General features: G+C 45.4%; 2 protein-coding genes across 5 annotated transcripts in view; one reads left to right on the plus strand and one right to left on the minus strand.

Moving 5' to 3' along the window:
- Window positions 1-583: 583 nt before the first annotated feature.
- On the minus strand, window positions 584-10,681 carry LOC137418816 (dnaJ homolog subfamily B member 9). 4 transcript variants are annotated; one of them, XM_068104964.2, is made up of 3 exons: window positions 10,475-10,681; window positions 4,738-4,975; window positions 584-4,630 (listed from the first exon to the last, which is right to left on the minus strand). In XM_068104964.2, the coding sequence occupies exons 2-3, from the start codon at window positions 4,973-4,975 to the stop codon at window positions 4,239-4,241; spliced, it is 630 nt and encodes a 209-aa protein (XP_067961065.1). In that variant the 5' UTR covers window positions 10,475-10,681; the 3' UTR covers window positions 584-4,238. The 4 variants fall into 4 exon arrangements, with proteins under 4 accessions (XP_067961065.1, XP_067961061.1, XP_067961054.1 ...); XM_068104960.2 differs by having other exon boundaries at window positions 10,480-10,680; XM_068104953.2 differs by having other exon boundaries at window positions 4,738-5,003; window positions 10,480-10,680.
- A 7,957-nt stretch (window positions 10,682-18,638) lies between these two features.
- The window catches only part of LOC137418798 (non-structural maintenance of chromosomes element 3 homolog), a 92,224-nt gene continuing 91,997 nt past the window's right edge, over window positions 18,639-18,865 (plus strand). Inside the window, exon 1 of the mRNA XM_078770875.1 lies at window positions 18,639-18,848. Within this exon, the coding sequence (XP_078627001.1) occupies window positions 18,816-18,848 (33 nt within the window). The 5' untranslated portion in view covers window positions 18,639-18,815. The remainder of the gene's footprint in view (window positions 18,849-18,865) is intronic.

The raw sequence follows: 18,865 nt of genomic DNA on the forward strand, positions 1-18,865 counted from the left end.
AGATCCATTACTTACTTCGATGATTACTGTACACTGATGTGTGGCTTGTTGGTTTCTTACAGGTATTGCTAGAGATCGATTCTGAATTAAACCTACTCTTGGGACAATGTTGTAGGACTGATTCTTACAACAGTGTGTGTGTGTGTGTATGTATGTATGTATGTATGTGTGTGTGTGTGTGTGTGTGTGTGTGTGCATGTATGTGTATGTCTATGTGTGTGTGTGTCTATGTGTGTGTGTGTGTGTGAGTATGTGAGTGTGTGTGTATGTGCATGTGTATGTCTATGTGTGCGTGTGTGTATGCGTGCGTGTATGTATATGTATATGTGTGTTTATGTGTGTGCCTGCGTGTGTGTATGTGCGTGTGTGTGCACGTGTGTACGTGCGTGTGTGTGTGTGTGTGTGTGTATGTACGTGTGTGTGTGTGTTTATGTGTGTGCCTGCGTGTGTGTATGTGTCACTGTAGGGTGGTGGGGCTATCATCCTGAGGGTAGTGTGCTCGTCTACAATAAAAATGAGACTTTGTTAACTTCTTTCGTGACTTCTTTTCATCTCAATATCATAAGAACTCTCACAAGATTAATAACAATGAAAATAAAGGATTTTATTATTAAACTCACAACATATTCTGATTAAATATAATCAATTCAATTGCATATTGCCCGAAGTAACATCTGTGCAACATCTGTACAGAAAGAGAAACACTTAACGGTGCGTTGTGATGGGGGTGATGTGTAGTGATGGGGTGGTGCATTGTGATGGGGTGGGATCTTGTGATGGAGTGGTGCGTTGTGATGGAGTGGTACGTTGTGACGGGCTGGCGCCTTGCGATGAGCTGGGATCTTGTGATGGGGTGGTGCGTTGTGATGGACTGGTGGCTTGTGATGAGCTGGGATCTTGTGATGGGGTGGTGCATTGTGATGGGGTGGTGTGCTGTGACAAGCTGGCACCTTGTGATGAGCTCGGATCTTGCGATGGGGTGGTGCGTTGTGAAGGGAGTGGTTTGTTGTGACGGGCTGGTGCCTTGTGATGAGCTGGGATCTTGAGATGGAGTGGTGCATTGTGATGGGGTGGTGCATTGTGATGGTGTGGTGCATTGTGATGGGGTGGTGCGTTGTGATGGGGTGGTGCGTTGTGATGGGGTGGTGTGTTGTGCCGGGCTGGCACCTTGTGATGAACTGGGATGTTGCGATGGGGTGGTGCGTTATAATGGGGTGGTGTGCTGTGATGGGCTGGTGCCTTGTGATGAGCTGGGATCTTGAGATGGAGTGGTGCATTGTGATGGGGTGGTGCATTGTGATGGTGTGGTGCGTTGTGATGGGGTGGTGCGTTGTGATGGGGTGGTGTGTTGTGCCGGGCTGGCACCTTGTGATGAACTGGGATGTTGCGATGGGGTGGTGCGTTATAATGGGGTGGTGTGCTGTGATGGGCTGGTACCTTGTGATGAGCTGGGATCTTGTAATGGGGTGGTGTGTTGTGATGGGGTGGTGTGTTTTGATGGGCTGGTGCCTTGCGATGAGCTGGGATCTTGTGATGGGGTGGTGCGTTGTGATGGGGTGGTGTTGTGATGAGCTGGGATCTTGTGATGGGGTGGTGCATTGTGATGGGGTCGTGTATTGTGATGGGGTGGGATATTGTGATGGGGTGGTGCGTATTGTGATGGGGTGGTGTGTTTTGCTGGGGTTGTGTGTTTTGTTGTGGTGGTGCATTGTGATGAGCTGGGATATTGTGATGGGGTGGTGCATTGTGATGAGCTGGGATCTTGTGATGGGGTAGTACATTGTGATGGGATGGTGCATTGTGATGGGGTGGTGCATTGTGATGAGCTGGGATCTTGTGATGGGATGGTGCGTTGTGATGGGGTGGTGCATTGTGATGAGCTGGGATCTTGTGATGGGGTAGTCCATTGTGATGGGATGGTGCATTGTGATGGGGTGGGGCCTTGTGATGAGCTGGGATCTTGTGATGGGGTCGTGCGTTGTGATGGGGTGGTGTGTTTTGTTGGGGTGGTGCATTGTGATGAGCTGGGATCTTGTGATGCGTTGGTGCATTGTGATGGCGTGGTGCATTGTGATGTGGTGGTTTCTTATGACAGGCTAGCGCCTTGTCATGAGCTGGGATGTTGTGATGGGGTGGTGTGTTGTGACAGGCTGGTGCCTTGTGATGGGGCGGTGCATTGTGCTGGCGTGGTGCATTGTGATGGGGTGGTGCGTTGTGATGGGGTGGTGCGTTGTGATGTGGTGGTGTGTTGTGATGTGGTGGTGCATTGTGATGGGGAGGTGCTTTGTGATGGGGTGATGCCTTGTGATGGGGTGGTGCCTTGTGATGGGGTGGTGCCTTGTGATGGGGTGGTGCCTTGCGATGGGGTTTTTTTTTTTTTTTTTTGTATACTGAATCGAGGCTCGTGAAAGAGCTAACATTTACTTCACAAACAAATCAACCAGACAAACAAAACACACAAAAAGAGGGAGCGGAAAACAAGATGGGGAGAGAAGGGGAAGCACACAAACACAACATTTGAGAGCAGGGAGATGTGTGGAAGGGAGAGGGCTTGGGAGGAGGAGGCGTGGGGAGGGGGTGGGGGGGGGGTGGAGGGAGAAGTATAAAACACAAGGACACCAAGGACTTCCAGGACAGAAGTTGGTATTTCAAAAAAGTGGAATTGGGGTGAAATTAGCGGGGGTAGAAAAGATCAAGCTTTTGGATGGGGGAAGATAAGAGATGGTGGTGAACAGCAGTTGGTGCCTTGTGATGAGCTGGGATCTTGTGATGAGCGGTGCGTTGTGATGGGGTGGTGCATTGTGATGGCATGGTGCGTTGTGATGAGGTGGTGCATTGTGATGGCATGGTGCATTGTGATGGGGTGGTGCATTGTGATGGCGTGGTGCATTGTGATGGGGTGGTGCATTGTGATGGGGTGGTGCGTTGTGATGGGGTGGTGCATTGTGATGGGGTGGTGCATTGTGATGGGGTGGTGCGTTGTGATGTGGTGGTGCGTTGTGATGTGGTGGTGCGTTGTGATGTGGTGGTGCATTGTGATGGGGTGATGCCTTGTGATGGGGTGGTGCGTTGTGATGGGGTGGTGCGTTGTGATGGGGTGGTGCATTGTGATGGGGTGGTGCATTGTGATGGGGTGGTGCATTGTGATGGGGTGGTGCATTGTGATGGGGTGGTGCATTGTGATGGGGTGGTGCTTTGTGATGGGGTGATGCCTTGTGATGGGCTGGTGCCTTGTGATGGGGTGGTGCCTTGTGATGGGGTGGTGCCTTGTGATGAGCTGGGATCTTGTGATGGGGTGGTGCGTTGTGATTGGGTGGTGCATTGTGATGATCCATTTCTCTGTAAACCTTCCTTCCAATATTTACATGAAACCGAGATGTAAAGATGTTAAATGATGACAATAGTCAGTCGAGAGAGGTATGTCATGCAATGTGGGTGGATGTGTTTGTACCAAGCATGAAAGCTACTCAACTGAGGATGATACTCATGTCTGATAAATCACAAAATTTAAATAAATGTCCTCAAAATCCGAATCATTAACTCATTAAAAATCTGAAACACAAAGCCTGCCGTACACATCACCATTCACAAAATGGAGGCAGGGGACCATGGTATGACGTCATAATATGGGTCATAATAACACCATAATACGCGTCATCATAACACGGGTCATAACACCATAATACAGTCATAACAACACCATAATAACACCATAATATGGGTCATAACACCATAATATGGGTCATAACACCATAATATGGGTCATAATAACACCATAATATGGGTCATAATAACCATAATACGAGTATTAATAACACCATACATAATTCGGTCATAACAACACCATAATACGGGTCATAATAACACCATTATACAGGTCATAACACCATAATACAGGTCATAATTACACCATAATACAGGTCATAACACCATAATAGTCATCACGCCATAATACCACCATAATATGGGTCATAACACCGTAATGCAGATCATAACAATACCATAATACGGGTCATAATAACATCATAATACGGTTCATACCACCATAATACGGTTCATAACACCATAATACTGGTCATAATAACACCATAATATGGGTCCTAGCATTACATTACGGGTCATAACACCATACTACGGGTCATAATAACACCATGAGCCTCAAATTGGACCGACAGGAGAGCCGGTGGATAGATCTCGCTCCGTGCTTTGGGTCTTCACAAACCAATGTGCACACCACGTCAGGATCCACCACATTCGGTGTAGCTGGCGACCATGTTTCCAACGCGCTGCGTCACCGTCCTGCAAGCACGCTGGGTGCCACCGCCACCATTGTTGTTGTGCCCGAAGTGTTTACCACGACCAAATCCGTCGAGTGGTGCATCGAAAAAGTCCCGCAGCACCCTGTGCATTTCAGAATTGGGTGCGTCCGCGGAAGCGGTGTTGTGAGTCCCCCCCCCAAATTGTCCGCGTTGACCCGACTCTCGACCTGTCGCGGTGGAAAATCCAAAATCTCCAAAATGTCTGAGGAGATCGTCGAAGCCAAAGTGCCGGTCTTTGTGGGGATCGTCGACCCGGTGGCCTCTCAAGTCGTATGCTCGGCGTTTGCCTTGGTCCGAGAGAACCTCGTACGCTGAGGGAAGGGGAGATACACAAGATGCTTAAGGAAGAGCACGAGGAGCCAATAAGGCAACGCGTCTCCGGTAACCCATGGCAACTACAAAAGGTCATCCGTCTCACCTTCGACGATCTCTCGGAACCTGAGCTCGGCGTCGGGACTCTTGTTCTTGTCGGGGTGGAACTTCACGGCGAGGTGATGGAACGCTTTCTTGATGTCCCTGTCAGTCGCAGTTTGCGAAACCCGCAGCACTGCGTAAGGGTCTCTTCGGGCCATGCTGGGCACCACCAACTCGGTGAGCAACAACACGCCGAGACCAAGGGCGCGAGGCACCGCAGAACCAGAGGACGCCATACCCATCTGGAGGATAAAAGGTGGCATGCTGCTCCTGATGATGTACACAAGGAAGGGGGCACAGGAGGGGTCATTTGGCCAATAATGTACACAAGGAAGGGGGCACAGGAGGGGGTCATTTGGCCAATAATGTATACAAGGAAGGGGGCACAGGAGGGGGTCATTTGGCCAATAATGTATACAAGGAAGGGGGCACAGGAGGGGGTCATTTGGACCATAATGTATACAAGGAAGGGGGCACAGGAGGTGGTCATTTGGACCATAATGTACACAATCCACAATTCCCCTGGGTTTCTACACATTTGATCATGCTATTGTTATTATTCGTGTTATTAAATCCACAATTTGCCTGGGTTTCTTGGCGAGTTTACTTTTTCTTGTGTTGATACATACACAAAAAAAACACACACATACATATAGGCTACACACATCCATACAAGCATATACACACACATACTAACACACACATACATACATTCATAATACATGCAAACATATGCACACACATTGATACATATACACACAACCATACACACAAACATTTGTATTTCTTTGGTCGGCAGTGGAACAAAACAGAAAAAATCACTAAATCTTAGCTTATTCCACACAGAAATCCTAAAATGGCCCGGACAACATTATTGGCACCTTTTTGAAGTTGTTAGAAATAATTAGATTTCAAGCAGGTGATTCTCCTTTACTTTGGAAATTAACTTGCCTGTGGTGAGTTGCAGGTGCCTGCAATATAAAAATCACTCATTCAACCAGTTTGAATGCAGAAAAGGAGTCATTCTGCTGTTTTGTGTCACTGTGTGTACCGCAATGAGCATGGAGAAAAGAAAGAAAACCAGAGAATTGTCTGAGGAGGGCAGACAAGATTATAGCAAAGCATGGACAATCTCAAAGCTACAAGTCCATCTCCAGACCTTGATGTTCCTGTGTCCATTGTACACAATGTTATCAGGAAGTTTAAGACCCATGGCACTGCAGGCAACCACCCTGGATGTGGCCGCAAGAGAAAACTTGATCTTGGATTGCAGTGAAGGATTGTTCGAATGGTGGAGAAAGCACCTCGATCAACTACCAAACAGATTCAAGCTGACCTTCACACACAAGGTACGACAGTTTCAACTCACACCACCAATCACCAACTCAATGAAAGGGGGTTCTATTGTAGGAGATCCAGGAGGACCCCACTGCTGAGAGAGAGACCCAAAACACACCTGAATAAGCCAAAATGCTTTTGGGAGAATGTCTTGTGGACACGAGACCAAATCAGAGCTTTTTGGTGAAGCACATCATCTCTATGTCTACAGAAAACAAAATGAAGCCTTCAAATAAAAGAACACCTTCCCTACAGTCAAACACGGAGGAGGTTCAGTGATGTTTTGGGGTTGCTGAGCTGCCTCTGACACAGGGTTCCTTGAATGTGTGCGTGGCATCATGACATCAGGAGATTACCAAGGCATTTTGGAGCGCAATGTTGAATCCATTGTCAGAAAGCTGGGTCTCCGTCGAAGGTCATGGGTCTTGCAGCAAGACAATGACCCCAAACAGACTTCAAAAAGCACCCAGGAATGGTTCAAGACAAAACGCTGGACTGTTCTGAAGTGGCCAGCAATGAGTCCAGATCTAAATCCCATTGAACACCTGTGGGGAGATCAGAAAATATCAGTTGGGAGAAGGCACCCTTCAACTCTGGGAGAACTGGAGCAGTTTGCACAAGAAGAGTGGTCCAAACTGCCAGCAGAGAGGTGTAGGAAGCTCATTCATGGCTAAAGGAAGCACTTGACTGCAGTTATTTTGTCCAAAGTCTGTGCTACCAAATACTAAATCTTGGGTGTCAATAATTTTATCAATGCCATTTCTTTTTATTTTCTGATTTAAAAGGATATATTAAATTCTGAATCAAAAACAAAGGTTCTGTAATATTAACAGTGAAATAAAGAATTGTGGAGACCAAATACTTTTATCAATTTCAACTTATTTTTAGAGAAAATTGTGAGTTATTTGAAAAAAATGCAAAGGTGCCAATATTTTTGTCCACGACTGTATGTATGTGGTCACAGTGCCAGAGGCAGCACAGCAACCCCAAAACATCACTGAACCTCCTCCGTGTTTAACTGTAGGGAAGGTGTTCTTTTCTTTGAAGGCTGCTTTTTGTTTTCTGCAAACATAGAGATGATGTCCATCACCAAAAAGCTCTTATTTGGTCTCATCTGTCCATAGGACATTCTCCCGGAAGGAGTTTGGCTTGTTCAGCTGTGTTTTGGGTCTCTCTCTCTCAGCAGTGGGGTCCTCCTGGATCTCCTACAATAGAACCCCCTTTCATTGAGTTGGCGACGTATGGTGCGAGTTGAAACTGTCGTACCTTGTGTCTGAAGGTCAGCTTGTATCTGTTTGGCAGTTGATTAAGGTGCTTTCTCCACCATTTTAACAATCCTTTGCTGCAATCTTTGATCAAGTTTTCTCTTGCGGCCACATCCAGGGAGGTTGGCTGCAGTGCCATGGGCCTTAAACTTCCTGACAACATTGCGTACAGTGGACACAGGAGCATCAAGGTCTCTGGAGATGGACTTGTAGCCTTGAGATTGTCCATGCTTGGCTACAATCTTGTGTCTGACCTCCTCAGACAATTATCTGGTTTTCTTTCTTTTCTCCATGCTCATTGCGGTACACACAGTGACACAAAACAGCAGAATGACTCCTTTTCTCTATTCAAACTGGTTGAATGAGTGATTTTTATATTGCAGGCACCTGCAACTCACCACAGGTGAGTTCAATTCAAAAGTAAAGGAGAATCACCTGCTTGAAATCTAATTATTTCTAACAACTTCTAAAAGGTTCCAATAATATTGTCCAGGCCATTTTAGGATTTCTGTGTGGAATAAGCTAAGATTTAGTAATGTTTTTCAGCTTTTTTTGTTTTGTTCCACTGAAAACCAAAGGAATACATACGTGGATACAAAAATATTTTTTTATTTCAATAATTTTCTGGAAGAAATGGTGAATTATTTGAAAAAAGTGCAAGGGAGCCAATATTTTTTGCCACGATTGTACATACATACATGCATACATACAACCACACACACATACATACATATACATACATACAACCACCCAGAACATACATACATGCATACATTCAACCACCCACACATACATACATATACATACAATCATACATACAACCACCCACACATACATACATACACATACATACAACCACCCAGAACATACATACATACATACATACAACCACCCACACATACATACATACTGTTGCGGTTTTGAGAGTGTAAATATTGATCACTAAAGGTTAAAGGTTTGCCCCCATAGTTATTCCACAAGCAACACGTAGGCCACCTTAGAACATTAGTTATGTCATCGTATGTGTGTAGGGTAAGGTCATTTCCATTAGTGATACCTGCGTTGTGTAAAAGAAATAAGCTTAGGTCCCGTTCATTTTGCGGCCCACCCTCCAAATCGACCTTGTTGGGCAGCATCTATCCCGCGCCCTGATTCGGCTAATCCACCTCCTTTGCCAGCAGCGTTCGCTGCTGGCAAGGGTTTTCGCTCGAAACCAGCCAAATGCCACGAGGTAGGCCTGGAAAGGGGGAGGAGCGCGAGGTCGGGGTGTGGCCACGTCAAGCAGCACGTCAAAGGCAGAGACGGTGAGAGCCAACAACCAACCAGGGCTCGGGTGAAATGGCGTGAGGGGCGTGGTAATGGTGCGGCTGGCAAGTTCCAGAGGGTTCGCTGGGCGGCGCTATATAAACGTGCGCACAAAGCCCTTGAACAGGACTGAAGGAATCGCGCTTGGTAAACAGGACTCGCTGGGGAAGGTTGGCTTTGTAAAGGACTGTCCAGGATTGACGCAACAGTGCGCATGATAAAGGCCTCGTGAGGAAAGCGCATTGGAAGAGGACTGCAGCGGATACGCGCTTTGAAAGAGCACGTATGCTATTGAACTTGCATTGGGGAGCCCCTATTGAGCGGTATTGGGAGCGCATATAGCGCCAGTACATTTATTACGTACGCGGCTGAGCCGCGAAGTAACCACCAGCCAGCCTTGCCTTTCGCCCTGTAATTGTCCGCTCCGCGTAAACGACCCGCGGGGAGCTTCTGCCGCTCTGACCATCTGCTTCACGGTACGAGTCGGGGACCGGGGCGACTGCCTGGACGCCATCATCCCTGGCGCATCACCCTGACCTTCTACATCCCCGTGTGAGTGTGTCTGAGAGTGAAACGGGCCCGTGTCCTGGGATAAGTTAAGACTGTATAAGCTTCACTGTGTGTTCTTCTTCTCCTTCCTGTACAAACTGTAAATAAACCAATTGATATTCCTTGTTTCTTCCTAATTCGACCGTATCAGTCCTTTCCTCCATTGGGTAAGCATGGCACGATTTGGAACCGCTCAGATCGGGTTTAGTACCTGTTAACAGCTCGGATCATGGCTCGCTATCGCTCGGCGTTTCCACTATAACCGTGATTCGGGCGGGGTTATTTCCTTGCTTCCTGGGAGGCATTGGTAATTAGGTATTAGGAATTCGGCCTTCGACCCTACCCAACGCTGCCCGGCAGGAACGTCATGGCTCCCGATCACGTCGGCTAGTAAAAGACAAGGGGACTAATCCCCCATTGGTAAGGGGAAAGGCCGACGTTGAGATCCGCAACAATACATATACATACATACAACCACCCAGAACATACATACATACATGCATACATACAACCACCCACACATACAACCACCCAGAACATACATACATACAAATACATGCATACAACCACCCACACTTACATACATACATACATACATACATATACAACCACCCACACATACACACATTCATACATACCACCCACACATACATACATTCATACATACCACCCACACATACATACATTCATACATACCACCCACACATACATACATTCATACATACCACCCACACATACATACATTCATACATACCACCCACACATACATACATTCATACATACCACCCACACATACATACATACATACATACATACAACCACCCACACATACATACACACACACAAACATACAACCACCCACACATACATAAATACATACATACCACCACCCACACATACATACATACAAATATACATACATACATACATACAACCACCCACACATACATACATACAAATATACATACATACATACATACATACAACCACCCACACATACATACATACAAATATACATACATACATACATACATACATACAACCACCCACACATACATACATACATACATACATATAACCACCCACACATACATACATACAACCACCCACACATACATACAATTACAATACACACACACACACACACACACACACACACACACACACACACACACACACACACACACACACACACACACACTAAATATCCAAGGCCACGTGTCAGAGCAGACACGGAGAGGGAGCACAACACGATGAGTGATCCGCACGATCTCCAACCCTCACCTTACCGAGTGAAGCCTCACACAAGATCGGGTAGAACCGGAGATCCCACACTGGAAGTGGAAGTCCCACACCGGAGATCCCGCGGATCCTCAAGGACCAGTGCTACAGCTTACGTCACTCTGCAGCAGGGGAATCCCCTCCGCGGTTGACTCCATTATCAGAGGTGATTGACGATGTAATCGCGTCACACAGTTGGAGCAAAGGTCAAAGGTCGATTCCCATCACATCTCAAATTAATTTATTTGGACGGTTTATAAATTTGAACGGAAAACGAACCTTCAACGTGACGTCAGTGACTCATTTCCCCCGAATATTCCCCACTCACACACCCTCCGATAATTCCCGATTGGACGCGTCCACAAGCACGACACGAGGCTCATTCCCATTGGTACAAACGGACCAATCGGCGGATTCCAAGCGACTGCCTGGAGAACGTCCATTTCCAATGACGTCTTTATAATGGATGGAGAATTCCGATTGGGCGGATGGTTAATAAGGGGCGGGACTATAACTATAATGTGAGTCGTTGAATCAGTGTGATTGCCATGCAAGCTAAATGAACGAGGAGGGTTTCTTTCCACAATGTATCTATCCCATATTTTATCCCATTGCACAAGGATCCCATATTTGATCCCATTCCACAAGGATCCCATATTTTATCCCATTCCACAAGGATCCCATATTTTATCCCATTGCACAAGGATCCCATATTTTATCCCATTGCACAAGGATCCCATATTTGATCCCATTCCACAAGGATCCCATATTTGATCCCATTCCACAAGGATCCCATATTTTATCCCATTCCACAAGGATCCCACATTTGATCCCATTCCACAAGGATCCCATATTTTATCCCATTGCACAAGGATCCCATATTTGATCCCATTCCACAAGGATCCCATATTTTATCCCATTCCACAAGGATCCCATATTTTATCCCATTGCACAAGGATCCCATATTTTATCCCATTCCACAAGGATCCCATATTTGATCCCATTCCACAAGGATCCCATATTTGATCCCATTCCACAAGGATCCCATATTTGATCCCATTCCACAAGGATCCTATATTTTATCACATTCCACAAGGATCCCATATTTTATCCCATTCCACAAGGATCCCATATTTTATCCCATTCCACAAGGATCCCATATTTTATCCCATTCCACAAGGATCCCATATTTGATCCCATTCCACAAGGATCCCATATTTGATCCCATTCCAAAGGATCCCATATTTTATCCCATTCCACAAGGATCCCATATTTGATCCCATTCCACAAGGATCCCATATTTGATCCCATTCCACAAGGATCCCATATTTGATCCCATTCCACAAGGATCCCATATTTTATCCCATTCCACAAGGATCCCATATTTTATCCCATTCCACAAGGATCCCATATTTTATCCCATTCCACAAGGATCCCATATTTGATCCCATTCCACAAGGATCCCATATTTGATCCCATTCCACAAGGATCCCATATTTGATCCCATTCCACAAGGATCCCATATTTGATCCCATTCCACAAGGATCCCACATTTGATCCCATTGCACAAGGATCCCATATTTTATCCCATTCCACAAGGATCCCATATTTGATTCCATTCCACAAGGATCCCATATTTGATCCCATTCCACAAGGATCCCATATTTTATCCCATTCCACAAGGATCCCATATTTTATCCCATTCCACAAGGATCCCATATTTTATCCCATTCCACAAGGATCCCATATTTGATCCCATTCCACAAGGATCCCATATTTGATCCCATTCCACAAGGATCCCATATTTGATCCCATTCCACAAGGATCCCATATTTGATCCCATTCCACAAGGATCCCACATTTGATCCCATTGCACAAGGATCCCATATTTTATCCCATTCCACAAGGATCCCATATTTGATTCCATTCCACAAGGATCCCATATTTGATCCCATTCTACAAGGATCCCATATTTTATCCCATTCCACAAGGATCCTATATTTGATCCCATTCCACAAGGATCCCACATTTGATCCCATTCCAAAAGGATCCCACATTTGATCCCATTGCACAAGGATCCCATATTTTATCCCATTCACCAAGGATCCCATATTTGATTCCACTCCACAAGGATCCCATATTTGATCCCATTCCACAAGGATCCCATATTTGTTCCCATTTCACAAGGATCCCATATTTGAAGGATCCCATATTTGTGTGTCAGTGTTTGAGTGTGTGTCAGTGTGTGTCTCTGTGTGTGTCAGTGTGTGTGTGTGTGTGTGTCAGTGTTTGAGTGTGTGTCAGTGTGTGTGTGTGTCTGGGTGTGTGTCAGTGTGTGTGTGTGTGTGGTCTGTGTGTGTGTGTCAGTGTGAGTGTTTCAGTGTGTGTGTGTGAGTGTGTTTATGCGTGTGTTATGCGTGTGTATGTGTGTGTGTGAGTGTGTTTATGTTTGTGAATGTTTTTGTGTCTGTGTATATGTCTGTGTGTGTGTGTGTGTGTGTGTGTGTGTTTATGTGTGTATGTGTTTTTCAGTGTTTGTGTGTAGTGTGTGTGTGTGTGTGTGTGTTGTGTGTGTGATTGTGTGTGTGTGTGTGTGTGTGTGTGTCAGTGTGAGTGTTTCAGTGTGTGTGTGTGTGTGTGAGTGTGTTTATGCATGTGTATGTGTGTGTGTGAGTGCGTTTATGTTTGTAAATGTTTTTGTGTCTGTGTATATGTCTGTGTGTGTGTGTGTGTGTGTGTGTGTGTTTATGTGTGTATGTGTTTTTCAGTGTTTGTGTGTAGTGTGTACATTGTGTGTGTGTGTGTGTGTGTGTGTGTGTGTGTGTGTGTTGTGTGTGTGATTGTGTGTGTGTGTGTGTCAGTGTGAGTGTTTCAGTGTGTGTGTGTGTGTGTGTGTGAGTGTGTGTTTGTGAGTGTGTTTATGTTTGTGAATATTTTTGTGTCTGTGTGTGCGTGTGTGCGTGTGTGTGTGTGTGTGTGTGTGTGTGTATGTGTGTGTGTTTATGTGTGTATGTGTTTTTCTGTGTTTGTGTTTGTGTGTACATTGTGTGTGTGTGTGTGTGTGTGTGTGCTTATGTGTGTATGTGTGTATGTGTGTTGATGTCTGTGTTTATGTGTGTGTGTGTGGTGTGTGTTTGTGTGTGTGTGTGTGTGTGTGTGTGAGTGTTTATGCGTGTGTATGTGTGTGAGTGTGTGTGTTTATGTATGTGAATGTTTTTGTGTCTGTGTATATGTGTATATGTGTACATGTGCGTGTGTGTGTGTGTGTTTATGTGTGTGTGTGTGTTGATGTGAGTGTTTATGTGTGTATGTGTTTTTCTGTGTTTGTGTGTACGTTGTGTGTGTGTGTGTTTATGTGTGTATGTCTGTTCATGTCTGTGTTTATGTGTGTGTGGTGTGTTTGTGTGTGTGTGTGTGAGTGTGTGTTTATGCGTGTGTATGTGTGTGAGTGTGTGTGTTTATGTATGTGAATGTTTTTGTCTGTGTTTGTGCGTGTGTGTGTGTGTGTGTGTGTGTGTGTGTGTATATGTGTGTGTATGTGTGTGAGTGTGTGTGTTTATGTATGTGAATGTTTTTGTCTGTGTGTTTATGTGTATATGTGTGTGTCTGTTTATTTGTGTATGTGTTTTTCTGTGTTTGTGTGTAGTGCGTGTGTGTGTGTTTATATGTGTATGTGTGTTGATGTCTGTGTTTATGTGTGTGTGTGTGTGTGTGTGTGTGTGTGTGTGTGTGTGTGTGTGTGTGTGTGTGGTGTGTTTGTATGTGTGTGTGTGTTTATGCGTGTGTATGTGTGTGAATGTGTGTGTTTATGAATGTGAATGTTTTTGTGTCTGTGTATATGTGTATATGTGTATGTGTATGTGTGTGTGTGTGTGTGTGTTTGTGTGTTTATGTGTGTATGTGTGTTTATGTGTGTGTTTATGTGTGTATGTGTTTTTCTGTGTTTGTGTGTACGTTGTGTGTGTGTTTTTTTAATGTTTTTTTTTAGAGTCGAGGCTCGTGAAAGAGCTAACATTTATCAAACAAACAAATCAAACAAACAAGCAAACAAAGTATATAAAAAGGGGAGCGGTCGACAAGATGGGGAGAGAAGGGGAGGAAGCACACAAACACAACATTTGAGAGCAGGGACATCGGGAGATGTGTGGGAGGGAGAGGACCTGGGGGGAGGCAGGATAGGTATAAAACGCAAGGACACCAAGGACTTCCAGGAAAGAAGTCGGCACCTCAAAAAAGTGGATTTGGGGTGAAATTAGCGGGGGTAGAAAAGATCAAGGTTTTGGATGGGGGAAGATAAGAGATGGTGGTGAACAGCCGTTTTAAAGACCTGGAGGGAGGAGTGGGATTGAAGAGAGTGAAGGAGTTTGTTCCAGAGGCGGGAGAAAAGAGGAATGAAGGAGTGAAGGTGAGCAGAGAGTCTTGATTTTGGCAGTTTAACCATAAGAGGGTTGCAAGCAGATCTTGTGCGACCTGTAGGAATATTTGGGGGACAGAGCCCAGAGAGAGCTGGGGGGGGGGGGGCGGGGGCAAGGCCAGATAGGAGTCGGTAGAAGACAGAAAGACCACCAACCTGCCTGCGGTGAGTTAGTGAAAGACCATCGGAGTTAGCTTTATCGCGGGAGATTCCCATGATTCTGAACGCTTTGGTTTCAACAGCGTGAAGACGAGCTAGGTGTGAGGCAGAGGCACCAGCCCAGAGGGGAGAGCAGTATTCCATTGAGCTGCGGATGAAAGCCTTGTATGTGGTGAGGAGCTCAGGTGTGCCAAGGAAGGACTTAGCACAACGGAGGATGCCCAGTCGGCGACTGGCTTTGGAGGCCAGCTTGGAAATGTGGTTTTCCCAGGAAAGATCATGGCAGATAGTGAGACCCAAAAGCTTGAGTGACAGAACTTCTTGGAGAAGATTATTCAGAAAGTGGATGGGAGGGTTGTCCAGTCGGTCTTTTCGGAGAGACATCGTAAGAGTATGAGATTTATCAGGATTGAAAGACATGTTCCACTTGTTTGCCCAGTCTGTGATTTTGTCCAGGTCTGCAGAGAGTGAGGAGGCTGCAGACTGCCGATCTGAGGGATGAGGAATGGAGCGGCAGAGAGTGGAGTCATCAGCAAAGAGATGGAGAGGATTTTCAAGAGAGTCAGAGAGATCATTGATGAAGACCAGAAAAAGCACAAGGCCCAGAACACTGCCTTGGGGAACTCCAGCCTGAACAGGAAGAGGAGATGAGAGAAACTCATTCAGGGCCACACGTTGACTACGACCAGAGAGGAAGTCCGCCAGCCATGTGTGGAGATTTCCATGGATACCATAGCAGGAGAGTTTGGTGAGCAGAGCTGGGTGCCAGACCGTATCGAAGGCACGTGATATGTCAAGGGAGACAGCTCTAATTTCCTGTTTGGCATTGAGGACCTCCATCCATTGTTGAGAAAGCAGAAGCAGCATGTCCAGAGTCGAGTGACCTGGTCTGAAACAAAATTGATGATCAGAGATCAAGCCATTGGAGGAGAGGAAAGATTTCATATCTGAAGCAATGATGGATTCCATGACTTTGTTGATAATTGGGAGAAGGCTGATTGGTCTGTAGTTGCTAGGATCTGTTTTTGCACCTTTTTTGTGCAAAGCGGTGATGTTGGCAGATTTCCAAGCAGATGGCAGTTGACCTTGAGCAAAAGACAGGGTGAAGAGAACAGAGAGAGGGAGAGAAAGAGTGGAAGAACAGGATTTTAGGACCCGTGGGCTGATGCCGTCAGGTCCAGTTGCAGAATCAGAGTCGAGGGTTGACAGAAACTTTTCCACCTTGTCAGGAGGAAAGGGCACGGAGTCCAGGAGCAGCTGGGTACGACTGGGTACGGTGGGTACAGAGAGGGATGGGTTTGGGACACAAGATTTGGAGGCAAACACAGAGTTGAGGCATTCAGCTTTTTCACGTGCGGAGTCAGCCGTGTGGCCGTTTGAGTTGTGAGGGAGGGGATGGAGGGAGTGTATGTGTGTGAGTGTGTGTGTTTATGTATGTGAATGTTTTTGTGTCTGTGTGTGTGTGTGTGTGTGTGTGTGTGTGTGTGTGTATGTGTGTGTTTATGTGTGTATGTGTTTATGTGTGTTTTTTTTGTGGTAAAATTGACGTATCTTTTATTAAAACAGCTGTTCACCACCATCTCTTTTCTTCCCTCTCATTACCTCTGCTACGAAACGTGGATGGAAGTTATGTTTTCACCCCTGTCTGTCTGTCTGTCCGTTTGTGAACAAGAAAAAGCAATTTAACATTTCAATACAAATGGGTCATAGATCTTATGCATGCAATTTCAGATTTTTAGGATAAGTAATTTTATTAAAACATGTTTGGCTGGTATACCACTTCACTTATGATGTCATCATTATCATGCTTTTGTTCCTCATTGTGAGTGCTTGACAATGTGCCAAGTTTCAATTTTTTCCATTCAGCGGTTTCCGAGGTTGCATCTATTGCTGAAAGTTGAAGCGTGTGTGTGTGTGTGTGTGTGTGTGTGCGTGCATGTGTGTGCATGTGTGTGTGTGCATGTGTGTGTGTGTGCATGTGGGTGCATGTGTGTGTGTGTGTGTGTGCGTGTGTGTGTGTGCGTATGGGTGTGGGTGTGTGCATGTGTGTGTGTGTATGTGTGTGCATGTGTGGATGTGTGTGTGCATGTGTGTGTGTGTGTGTGTGTGCATGTGTGGGTGTGTGTGCATGTGTGTGTATGTGTATGTGTGTGTGTGTGCATGTGTGGATGTGTGTGTGTGTGCGCGTGTGTGTGTGTGTGCATGTGTGGATGTGTGTGTGTTCGTGTCTCTGTGTGCGTCTGTATGTGCATGTGTGTGTGTGTGTGTGTGTGTCTGTGTGTGTGCATGTGTTTGTGGGGGTGTGTATATTTATACAAATGGGTCATATCTCAAAAAGTTGTGGACGGATTCAGCCGAAATTTGGTGGACAGGTTGGGTGTCTAACAAGGACGATTCGATTCGATTTTGGTGAAGATCTGAATATGATTTCGGATATGAGAATTATTTAATTCATCAGTGATTCTTCACTATTCAGAGATAGGGACAAAAACGATACAAAGCAGGATATTTCAAAAAGTTGTGGACGGATGATTTTGATTAAATGTGATTCTGCGTTGTGATTTTCTGGTCAACTCTGGGATACAAAACGTAAACTGTTCACCTGGCGGAGGTATGCTCTCTGCTGAGTGCCGTTCTAGTCTTCCTCATCTTCCGAGAGTCGCGATCGAGTTTATTAATTATTATCTCAGCATAATCAGCTGAAATTACCTCAATCTTGATCATCCGTGTTAATCATCCAGTTGTGTCATGTTCGACTCGAGTCCGTCGATGTGTTAACTTTAAAATTTAACACAACCAGTAATGGTGGTTTCCCGCTCACCAACGCGATTACCCGAGTCCATCGACCCAGCACGGATCTCAATGAGGGTCTGACGGACCAAGTGTTCCAATTCAACCTTAGAAAAGGAGAATCTCTCTCGGAACAGATTTTCAAATGGATAAAGATGGAATATGATAAGTTTGATGCTCGAGTTCACAGATTCGACATTATATTCTTCTTCTTCAGTCGCCAAGTTCGACGCCATGTTTGACGAAATGAACAAACGTGTGAATATTTTGAAGAAAATATGCTTCCCTGACCGATGCATCCACGTTATCACGTTGGTTTGTTTGCAAGCGAGTGTCACACAAACATGGCCGCCGACAGACTCGCTCTGACTTCAGCCCAGCAGGCGCAATGGCGCATTGCGGGTCCAGGCTTTTATATACGTCCGTGGGAGGAAGTAGTGTCGATGTTGTGACGACGTGACGTCGCTCGCTGGAGCGCAGTGTTGCTCGGGAAGTGACGTCACTTTCCTGAAGCTCTCGATGCGTTTGTCTCGTCGAACAGTTTTATGTTGTGTTTCGTATGTTCGTCTTCATGTGCTAACATTAGTATAAATAGTAACCTCATGTGTTAGCTTGAGTCACCTATAACCCCTTAATCGATTTTAGCGCTGAAAGTAACACAACTCGTTGGGGTGTATATACTACATTTTAACTAGCTGCACTGGTACGTGTATATTAAAAAATTATGCTTTCTTCATATTATAAAGACGTATGAAGCAATTTTCACAAAATTAAATGTTATTAACAGAAAAAGAGCAAAAATACATTTAAAAGCGAATTTGAGACGAAGGGTTGCAATAATTATATACTGTACACTATACAGTGTGATACCGCTATACAGTACAGAGTAAAACGGCTTTGTTCATTTTATTTTATTTTCCGAGTGTGGTTTCTGATTGGGCTCGAGTTAGGTTTGGTGTAAAGTGACGGTTTGGAATCACGATGAGCAGTAATTCACGGCAAAAGCGCAGCCAGGTATGTCATAAATACTG

The sequence above is a fragment of the Myxine glutinosa genome, chromosome 1, assembly GCF_964187855.1.
Source record: "Myxine glutinosa chromosome 1, kmMyxGlut1.1, whole genome shotgun sequence".
Lineage (NCBI taxonomy): Eukaryota > Metazoa > Chordata > Myxini > Myxiniformes > Myxinidae > Myxine > Myxine glutinosa.